General features: G+C 44.2%; 1 protein-coding gene across 1 annotated transcript in view; it reads right to left on the bottom strand.

Annotated features, from left to right (window-relative positions):
* Nucleotides 1-346: 346 nt before the first annotated feature.
* The window catches only part of phf21b (PHD finger protein 21B), a gene marked incomplete at both ends in the record, with an annotated part of 108504 nt that continues 97550 nt past the window's right edge, over nucleotides 347-11300 (bottom strand). The window contains 11 exons of the mRNA XM_080757000.1: nucleotides 347-616; nucleotides 1349-1452; nucleotides 1646-1712; nucleotides 2179-2337; nucleotides 3713-3735; nucleotides 4226-4280; nucleotides 4904-4980; nucleotides 5823-5874; nucleotides 8335-8478; nucleotides 8931-9154; nucleotides 9308-9503. Coding sequence (XP_080613126.1) covers nucleotides 347-616; nucleotides 1349-1452; nucleotides 1646-1712; nucleotides 2179-2337; nucleotides 3713-3735; nucleotides 4226-4280; nucleotides 4904-4980; nucleotides 5823-5874; nucleotides 8335-8478; nucleotides 8931-9154; nucleotides 9308-9503 — 1371 coding nt within the window. The remainder of the gene's footprint in view (nucleotides 617-1348; nucleotides 1453-1645; nucleotides 1713-2178; nucleotides 2338-3712; nucleotides 3736-4225; nucleotides 4281-4903; nucleotides 4981-5822; nucleotides 5875-8334; nucleotides 8479-8930; nucleotides 9155-9307; nucleotides 9504-11300) is intronic.

The raw sequence follows: 11300 nt of genomic DNA, 5'->3' as shown, positions 1-11300 counted from the left end.
ATGGATGATATAGTAGGTTCTTTTTCATCATAGTTTTTGTCGCTTATCTTTTCTTTTGCTCCCGCAATGAATGTCGGGGGAAAAAAATAAATAAATACAAAATAAACACTTAGATATTATTCAATGGTATCGTTCGAAAAAAGAAGAAAAACAAAACAAACAAAAAAGCCACCAACCAATCGACATTTGGGGTGAGGCGGCGACCTGCAAATTGCGAGTTCGGGCAGGTCATCACATTTGCGAGGTTGCTCGTCTGCCCGACTGCCCGCACGCCCAACCCACGGGGGGGTGGGGTGTGTGTGTGTGTGTGTGGCTCGCTGTGTTGTGTTGCGTGCACCCCCGGGCATCAGTTGTTGCTGCTCTGTGTCTTGTGAAGGAGCGTGGAGGGTCCCGCAGGAGGTGACATGGTGGTGGTAGAGGAGGCCTGGTCGCCCCCAGCCGGTTTGATCCAGGGCAGGGAGAGCAGGGAGGCTCCGGTGGTGGTGGTGGTGGCCGTCATGGTCACCTGGATCATCTGGTCCTGCTGGATGAGGCGGATCAGGGACTTGAGGCGGTCCAGCGAGGCCTGGGTGTCCTGCTGTTGGTCTAGCAAGTGTTCCCTCAGGTCCATGCATTGCTGTGACAGAGAGACAGCAGGTTCTAATTAGGCCTGTCCCGAGTACACATTCAAGTTGACAATTAACACAACAGAATGATGCCCATGGACGTAGAGTGCCCAGCAGATTCAAAGCAAAAAAAGAAAAATCACAAAAAAATCACAAAGATGTCCCCAGACGTCTTGGGTATCACAGGGGGTGATAAAGTCGTCTGGAGACGTCCTGGGACGTCCTTAAATGTTAAGTGTCTCGGTAGTCGCTATATTGCGATTTACGATTTAATTGCGCTTTTGGCACTGGAATACAGGAATATGAATTAAAAAAATCTGCTTGCCTCATAATCAAAACTGCACATGGCAGATATGACAAATAACTGAAAAATACAAAGTAATTATTGACATTCATCAATAATGCATTAATGAAAAAAAAAAAACTGGCGGAAATGGCTGATCTACTGTAGATCTGCTAAAGTTATTATTTCAAAAGTTTTCAAAATTAAATTACAATATTAAGTCCACTTCAAAGACTCCACTGTGCGTGCGACCGTGCGTGCAGTGTTTCAGTGAGGGTGTGTGTGAGCCGGGTATGTGTGGTTTGGTGTGTTTCTTACTGTGAGGCTCTTGTTCAGTCTGTTGTCTTAGTGTTTCAGTGAGGGTGTGTGTGGTTTGGTGTGTTTCTTACTGTGAGGCTCTTGTTCAGTCTGTTGTCTTAGTGTTTCAGTGAGGGTGTGTGTGGTTTGGTGTGTTTCTTACTGTGAGGCTCTTGTTCAGTCTGTTGTCTTGTTCTTCCAGGTGCGTGCACTCCTTCTTCAACTCACTGTTCCTTCTCAGCAGCCTCCTCTTCTCTTCCTGTCGCACTGCGTGCATCACATCACAAACAACACAGTCAGGTCAAGCTGAACCGCATTGACGTACCTCAAGTCTGTGACTCGCAATAAGTCGTTCTCGAACTTTACGGGTCCATTTCGAAGTTACAGGCCTGTGTTTCTTAGTTTTTTCAAAGAATGCTATAGAAAATATATTTCTGTATCATTTCAATACCACTCTCACCTGTTTTGTGCGTAACGTAGGACTGGACAAAGTTCTGTGGCCACGACATGTTCTCTTTGTTCAGAACCTTTCAGGGAGAGAGAGAGAGAGAAAAGGGTAAATATATACGTTTCTGTACAGTGAATGACGCTTGTTATCCAACATCCACTTAAACCCCATATCATTTCTCATCCATATGCTCGGCCTACTTAAATGTACCATTTTCTCTGTTTCCTTTTAATTTCCTTTAACCACAATTTAGTGGTTAAAGGAAGTGTTTTTGACCTCCCTGGTCAAAACCACCCATACTAATTCCTACACGGGTTGTGCTTATAGTTAAGTTAAGTTTACTGAGGTTAAGTTTAGGTATAGTTTTACTGAGGTTAAGTTTAGGTATAGTTTTACTGAGGTTAAGGTTAGGCTGTCAAACACAGCGACTGGCCAATCACAGCATGTCGACTCCACAACCCGTGTAGGCTGTGGTATGTCGCCTCAAGGACCCCACTTCGAGAGCCATTGCTCTACATTATGCCAAAGTGCTGATGAATTAGTACCTTCTTCTGGCACTTGGGGCAGTACCACACCCCTCTGGGTGGGGTCTTGAGTGGGGGGTGGAGGCAGTTTGGGTGGTAGGCGCGAGTGCAGTTGTGACACGGCTGGAGCTCTCCTTCCTCCTTGCAGATGGTACAGTGGTCATCATGCTCCAAGTCCTCCTGTCACACACAAAACAGAATGGCCGTCAGGCTCCAGCATATATTGTACCTTATTCACTCTGACGTCATGTCGTCTCAACTTGTTTGAATGTGTCGTTGCTGTCAGTCGGAAACCTTGTCCAAAACAGCTTTACTAGAGACAAGTTTGCTTATCACTTTTATTTAGTCACAAACTAACTGTGCAAGAATTTGTAAAACTTGTAAGTCCTCTTCCTTGTGTTTTTTTAGCTCTTAACACGGCAATATGCGGTTCAAATTAGTTTTGCAGATGTATGAGCTTGTCACCCTGCTTAGGGTGTGCTACATTACTGCCCGTCTGTCAGACTTTTCACGTCATTATGGCGTATAGGCAATATTTTGGGTGGCACATTATATTATGAAGCTTGGTTTATCTTTAAGTCCAACACTTTTCAGGAGTTTATTGGAAATTGTGGCTAGCTTCAGCATAATTCTTTGGAAGCAGAGGCTCTCAACATCCACTAGAACCCAACAATTTTCATTAAATATCATGGCTACACCCTACCCCATATCTGTGAAGATTTTGTGGGTCGAAATATTTTTCTGCCAGATACCCTCATAAGAAGAGCCCCCCAAACCCCCCCCCCCCAGGACCCCTGGGAAAGAAAGGTATAACAAAGTACTTTGAGTGATTTGTTAAAGGTGTTGAAGTTGCACTCTAGCTGTAATTTGTTAACGATGTTGAAGTTGCACACTAGCTGTAACATTTCCCACTTTAGATATATCCCGTAGAGCAGAAAAAAAGAAAGGGAAAGTGTTGGCAGATTGACACGTTCCTCTGATGCCCCTATCTCTCCTATTACGCCATCTGCCCCGAAATGGGCAGCACTTTGAAATACTGTTGACAGTTTCAACAGCCATCGAGACAGTGAATTTGCAGGGGGAAGGTACAATCACATTCATCATATTACAGACACAGTCGCAGCCTGAGCAAAGCCAGATTGGATGTACAATAAAGTAGAAAAGCTGATAATTAATCCAACTCCACGATTGGACCTGTTCTGAATAAGCTCTGCTTATAAAGTAACGGTTGCCTCGATAACACTTGTCAACTCCCTGCGCTGCAGTCAAACATCTACATATTTGTTTGCATCCGATGTACTGTATAATGTACCAAGCTTTTTAAAATTCTAATTCCTTTTTTTTAGGCCTGTAACCTTGTGTGACTGTAGAGATCCACCAAAAGATGACATCAAAGTGCAAATTAATAAGGGCCCACATTATGATATCAGCCACTCCTTCCACACTTCCTGTCGATTTTTCATTTTTTTACTACAGCGGATAAGCGATTGCATACTAAACACAGAACCACACACACACACACACACACACACACATCATAAGTCATGCAACATACCTTCCAGCAGAGATCCTCAGGGTCTAGTAAGCGTAGCGGATGGGGAAGCAGAGAACATGTTAGTACGTTGCAAACACTTTGAGACAGACCGACAGAGAAAGCGAAGGCAGGCAAGAGGAGGAGGGTAGAGGGGAAAGCCATGGAAGGTGCTCTGGGGAAGGCCAATGTTCAGGCAATGTTCAGAAGCATGTTGTTAGTACATCTAACGGGATGGATGTGGATCAGGACCTGCATTCTTATCCACACCATTCTTATCAATATATATAGATAAATATATCGGTCAACACATCGGTCTGGGACAATCCAAAATCTGGATTGGAATCGGTCGAGCTCTAATAAAAAACCTCCAGCTATGCGTCATTGAGAACAGACTTTTCAGCATTATCCCTGCCGATGTACCTAAGCAATTTGTGATTATGTTGTTTATTGGGTTATTTGGTGCATAATCGTGTCAGCTCCACAGCAGGACTGTGTCATGCTGATGACTGGGAGGAAGTGAAAACACATTTTTACCTCGTGCTCCTAGGAAAAGTGGGTTGTTCAGGTAATTTGATGCAAGGCGTTTGCGCTGGAAGGCAAGAAGGACAGAGGGAACATTTAGCTTGAGTAAACCCAAGATCCTCTACAACGGGCAAATTAATTAAATCTACATTTTAACATACACACATTGTTAACAGATTTATTCATATAACAAGCTATGGTAAAATCTACCAAAAAGTTATCTAAACCCACACCCAAGACTAGTGGTATTTCCATTATTCAATTGCATCTCAAAGGCAGATATTGTATTCTGTACTTTACTCCACTACAGTTATTTGAACACCTTTGTTACTAGAGATTATTAGTACAAAACATAAATTAACCTATTTTGTACTTTTTGTAAATCGGCAATTGATTGCAATGCATTGTGAGCTTGTAGATCTGACACATTTTGAAAGGAATTGTGAAATGGGCCTACCGGTAATAACTTAAAGTACTGTACTTTTATGTTTGGTAGTGTTTTACTACGTGAGCATTTCTACATTGTGGTAATTGTTACTTTTACTTCCACCACTGCTCAAGAAAGACCCCACTCCCCCAATCCCATATACCTTTCACACTAGGACCTAAATCAGGCATCATCAACTTTGTGTCCATCGTATTAGATAAGTTATTCCATGTGCGTGTATGTATGTGTGCGAGCGATCTCACCTCTGGTTCAAAGATACCGCTGTAGGCTGGGTTGGCTGTGCTCCTCCTCTTCCTCTCCTGTCTCTTGGTCTGGATTTCTGTGCCAGGGAGCGAAAGAGGTGAAATATGCTGTCAATCACATCAACATCTGCCTGCCAAACGCTAAAACGCACTTTGCTCTCATCGCTATATTGCTGTACTGAGTTTCAATTAATCTGGGAGGTGCTAACTTCTAAGCCACGCTTCTGGGCTCCGGACGATTTGAGTCCCGCCAAATCTTTTATGAGGTAAATTGTGTTGCACTAATATTGTCCACTTGAAGCTCAACAATCACAAGAGGTTTGTGGTGCAGCCGCTCGCCCTGCACCACACCGGTACAGGGTGGGCAGAGCAAGATAACCCACCAGAGCAAGTGGTGGAAAGTAACTTCATTTACTTACTTAAGTAACATTTTGAGGTACTTTTACTTTACTGGAGTATTTCCAATTCCTAATATCTTTTCTTCTACTCCATTACACCTCGGATCCATGTATTGCTACAGTATATTTATTTGAAAACGAGTTACTTTGTAGATCTTGATTATTATTACAAAACATAAGTTAACAGCTTCATTTCGGCCATTTAAAATAGCCAATCTACAAGCTCACAATGCGTCGCGACTCACAACACATTGTGAGCTTATAGATCTTCTATTTTCAAAATATGTGTACACGTTGAAACATTTGGTACTTTTACTCAAGTACATTTAGAATTCCATACTTTTACTTGTAACGGAGCATGTCTATATTGCAGTATATATGCAGTGCCCTTTTCCCACCACTGCACCAGAGCCAAGTGGTCATTTTAGATTGCTTGGTATTTGGAGTGACACATCATCGTTGAAAAAGATTCAATCCCCCGCGGCACCCTGCCAGCTCCACTCCCCCTGCCCTAAACGTACCTTCCAAATGCTCCGTGGTCACCAGGCCCAGAGCCACCATGAAGGCGATTTTCTGTAGACGGGGACGGAATCACAGATGAGAGCATGAGAACACGCCACAGGAAGAATAGCGGTGCAACAGAAAATGACCAATCTACAAGTTCAAAACGCATTGCATACTGTGTGTGTGTGTGTGTGTGTGTGCTGATATGTGCGTGCATGCACACACACACACACACACACACACACACACACACACACACACACAGAATAAAACTACAACGAAAATGTGCTTCAAACACAAATCGATAGCATAATCGCTGAGGAAATAAATCTCAATAGTTGGTGCCCTAGCTGGGCCAAGAGGTCAGGTGAGCAACACCTCAATGTGCTGTGCTGTGCTGTGCTTGCTCTCCTGCCTGAGGGCCCTCGGGTTGTGATTGGAGGAAATACTCCACTGACGAGGTTGTTTGCTCCCAATGAATAATTCATGGCAAGAATTCATCCCCCCCCCCCCTGTTTCTCCCTCTGTCTCTCTCTGTCTCCCTCCCTCTATTCAATTTGCAATGCTTTACTGCAATGAATGTAACATGAACAATCATCTTTCTCTCTCTTTCTCTTTCTATCTCTCTCCCTCCCTCCCTCCCTCCCATCTCCATCTACCTCCCTCCCGCAATACATTTACTCAAGTACCAAGCCTAAGTACAATACAAGGACGTATGAATGAATGAACCATTGTAAAGCGCTTTCAGCACTTGTAAAAGCGCTATCCAAATGCACTTATTATGTCCATGTTTAAATACTTCTAATCCGACACACCTCAGTGACTAATACGTGCGTTTTTGACAGATTTTGAAACATTTTGAGTACTTTTACTTTGGTACTATAAATATATTTTGTACGTTTACTCATGTACCATTTGGGAGAGATTATATGGTACTTTTCCACCGCGGCTCACGCCTTCCCTACATGTCTCTTTGTTGAGCGGCAGAGAGGCAGCGGATGGCATGTTTTTAACCCATTCTGACCGGGCACCCATTTTGGTGTTTAGCATCATGTTATGCTTTACCTATTGAAAAATAGCAGATCTACAAGCTCATATCGCGCCACCGAGTGGCGCGATACGAGCTTGTAGGTCTGCTATTTTTGAAAAATTCGAAGAACGACTGACATTTTTAGAATCTGATCTCAGGTCAGAATGGGTTCATCAGACCAGTGTGTGTCCAGTGGAAACCTCGTATGAATCTGATCTCAGGTCAGAATGGGTTAATAAGAGACAGCTCCTGAAATGGCATTTCACACAGAGCAAATAACACGAGCTGCTGCCAGATTAAACCTGGAGCAGGGCAGCTGAGATCAATATTCATATCTCAAGTTGTTCTCTGGTTTGATGTGCTGTCATCGCTGGTGGAATGTCACATTTGCTTAGTACATTTAAGTACAATTGTTTTACCTTACTTGAGTACTGTATGTACCTTTGTCAATACTTTATAGTTTATACAGTTACTCAGCTACATCTCAGAGGCACATATTGTGCTTTTTACTCCACTACAATTACTTGAAAATGTCATTTGACCATTTGAAGCCCAGCATGCCTATATTCTGGGGGAAACTAGCCCAACATTGTCGATCTACAAGCTCAAAACGTGTCGCACTGCGACTAGCTTTGAGCTTGTAGCTCGGCTAAGAGATTTTCCGTAGTCAGAAAAAAGCGTCCGGAGTACAGTTCTAACTCAAGTTTGCTAAGAGTGGTTAACCAGTTAAACCCTATTTTATACTTAATCGATTCCAAAATAGCTGATCTAAAAGCCTGCAGACGCGCTAGGGTTTCACCTCCATTCAGAGTGGAGGGAGGCCGGATGGCTGGCCATGAGAGACTGGGTTTTTGATAAGATGAACTTGAAGCCATGTGAGCGGCTCCGATCCCATTGGCTGCTGTGAGTAATGAGCCGTAGAAGCGGGAAGGGAAGACTAAGTACAGAGAGAGAGAGAGAGAGCGCTGGGATCAGTGTGGGATTATCTGGGATTATTGACGGCAATAATTGGATCGGTTAACCGATTTGGCGTTATGTGAGATCAGATAATCATGTGCTGTTGACTCCAAACTAGCGAGGACGGAGAGAGAGAGAGAGCACATAACTGCCTTAACCAGATATACACAGGAATATAACATTGGCTGCTGCGTCATATTGGTTAGGGAAAGCGGTGCCTCCACATGAGTTTATGGCCCATGCATGTATGCTTATTGAAGCAGGGGTTTTCTGGGGTCTAGTAGGACTATAATAAAAGAAATCGCTATAAAATGTTAGCCCCATGTTCGAATGCCCCCTAAAATCCCTAAAACGAAATAAAGCCGCAAATGAAAACAAATGAACACTCATATTTTACTTTCTCTAATAACAACCTAAAACATGAACCGTGGTTGAAAAACCGGGCATTCGGGGTGTTAAAAATGTCCTATACTAAAACACCTCTTGCGCGTGTATATATATTTTTATACTAAATTGATTATTTCCATAAACTGTTGCCTGACCTCTGGGTCCTCGTCCTTCTTTTTGGCGGGGGGAGCTGGGGGTGGCGGCGCCGCTGCCTCCTGGGCCGGGCTGACGGCCTTGGGGCCCGGGGACCCCTGGGAACAGCTGGGGACCTGTGGCGGATGATTGTGGATGATGATTACCTGTTGACGTACCGCACACACACACACACAGTAGATACACCATTAGTAGAGCCCGACCGATATGTACCGAACATACTCCAAAGTCTAATTATCCCAGAGAACGTGGTGCTTGAATCCATATCATGAATGAACTACCATCATTTAATACCCAGAGCAGGGTCGGGCTGAGATCAATATTCATATCTCAAATAGTTCTCTGCTTTGATGTGCCGTCCTCAGTGGCAGAAAGTAAGTACATTTTACTCAAGTACTGTACTTGAGTACAATGTTTACACTTAAAACTCTTCATCCGCTACATCTCAGATGGAAATATTGACTGTGCGGATTTTTGCGGCGGCGGATATACGTGCACACGGCGACCGGTCGCTTCTCGCTCTCAATATAATACAATACTGTATATTAATGTGCATGTGACAAGCGCCTGTGTTTTTGTATTTTCTTTTGACACCTACCTTGTTGTCGGTGCTGAAGAGCAGCGGCTGCACCTTGACCGCCTCGCCGAGCGCAGACATGCCGTTCCCCGTGGCGGGCGACGCCGCGATGATTGCGTACGCCACGCCCACCCCCATGGGAGTAGGCACGGGAGCGTCCTTCTGCGTCTTGGGCGGCGGCGGCGGTATGGGAATGTGTATGACGGGCGGGGGCGAAGTGTCTCCCATGAGGCCGTTGGGCAGGGCTGTCGACGAGCGGAAGATTTCACTCGACCAATAATTGCGTTGTGCAAATCATTGAATTGAACATTGAATTGATATTCTAGTTACTTTTGCCTTTCAAACTAAAATTAGCACGGGGCAGATATGACTTTGGGGCGACTGTAACGTGTACTAACCGTTGGGCTGGTGCTCGGGGCTGAAGGTGCTGTTGGCGGTGGGCAAGGCGGGGCCCCGCTGGTTCTTGGCGCTGATGACAGTGGTGGCCCCCCGCTGCAGCAGGCTCAGGGGCCCCCCACTCAGGGGCCCCCCGCTCAGCTGCTCCTGACCGGGGCTGTGGGGAAGGCTGTCTGGGATGTGGGTCTTTGGCCTAACCTGGTGGAGGAAGGACAAAAATGGTTAGAATCTCATACCTTTTGCAGTCTTGCCAGATGTACGATAATTGTCATACGTGTACCATAATTGTACCCTCTGTGCGATATACGGTCAAGAGTTGCCCAACTCAGTCAGTAAATCAGTAAATCTGACCCTAGATCAGATCTGGGAGGGATTGCTTTTAGCTGTTATTTGTGTAAGCATATCTGATGTGTTTTTGCACGTTTTTCTCACATACAGTAGGAGTCTCAAACAAGGTTGCTATTTGTTGTGAAATTACGTCTCACCTGCGATGTATCATTTTTGGCCGTGTACAATAGTTTTCTTAAAAAAATACGATAATTTTAAGCCCCCAGTACGATAATTTAACATTTCCCATCTGGCATTTTTAATATGTTAAGACTGGAGACTTGATTCTCAAGCTGACAGCGTTCCATTCCTGCCGGCCAGGAGAGACTGGTGTGACAGAAGTGTGTGTGCCTGTGTGGTGAGAAAAAAGAAAAACACTCTTCCCTGTCTCTCAAACAAACAAACAAACACACACACGCACATACACTTTTGCATTACTATACTTGTGAGGACGTCAATGTTTTCTAACTATATTAAGGCATATATTATTTTTTTTCCTAACCTGAAATCAGATTTCCAGTGCATGACGCCAACATGCAACAAAAAATAAATCACGCACCATAGCTCTGGACTAGAGGACAAGCTTGCACATCGATGATAGACTCAGCTTGCTATTGCATAGCTGGTAAAAGTTCTACCTGTACTTGGGGGACATTGGGACCTCACAAATACAGTAATACAAGCAACACACACACACACACACACACACACACACACGCGCGCACACACGTAGACCCACGCGCACTGAAGATGACCTGTCATTCAGCGAGTGAGCACCATGGCAGACACTGGCTCGTGTGTCATGTGCTTCTCTGCTCCCAAACCTCTGTCTTTCACTCTGTCACTCTGTTCTACTGTTTCATCTCCCTTCCTCCGTCTCATCTCTCTCCGACCGTTTCACATCTCTTCTTCCGTTTCAGCTCCTCTTCTGTGTACCATTTCGTTGCTGTCGGGCAGAAACCTATACTCTATATTCTAACTTTCTTTTCGTAAATTAACGCCCTATACCCGATCGTACTACAGTGTCGCACAGAAGCATCAAAGGTAGCAGGTCCACAAGCAGCGCGTTTTGAGCTTGTAGAGCTGCTGATTTAGCTATATACTGTATATTTATTTATTTTTGAATCCTGAAAAGTAACAGTTTGGGACATAATGAGGTTTCCACCCGACATATTTACTCAAGTAGGGTACTGTACATAATGTAGGCTATGGTTTTAAGGTTATTTTTACTTTATTTTTCTATCCTAAATCTCAGTAGTGTGGGCTACTAGCTTTTACTCCACTGCAATTATTTTGACAGCTTTAGTTACTAGATACTGTTTTAAAAAAAAGCACATCTGCGAGTCATCACATTTTTTAAATTATGAAACGAGATATTGTGAATAATGAGTACATTTATGTTTGATACTGAACGTATATTTTGATGCCAAAACTGTAGCAATAAAGCGAGTACTTCTTCCACCCCTCCCTCTTTATCTCTCTCTCACACACACACACACACACACACACACACACACACACACACACACACACACACACACACACACACACACACACACACACACACACAGAGAGAAGCCTCCTCTGCAGCCCCTGTGTGTTTGTTGATGCGCGTCCAAACGTGAGCAGGCTCCTAATGCCGCCCGTCGGCCAATGAGAAGACTAGAA

Source organism: Protomyctophum bolini (assembly GCF_963924005.1).
Source record: "Protomyctophum bolini genome assembly, chromosome: 23".
Taxonomy (NCBI): Eukaryota; Metazoa; Chordata; class Actinopteri; order Myctophiformes; family Myctophidae; genus Protomyctophum; species Protomyctophum bolini.
The sequence above is the reverse complement of the archived record's forward strand: the minus strand, read 5'-3'. Positions and strand labels throughout refer to the sequence as shown.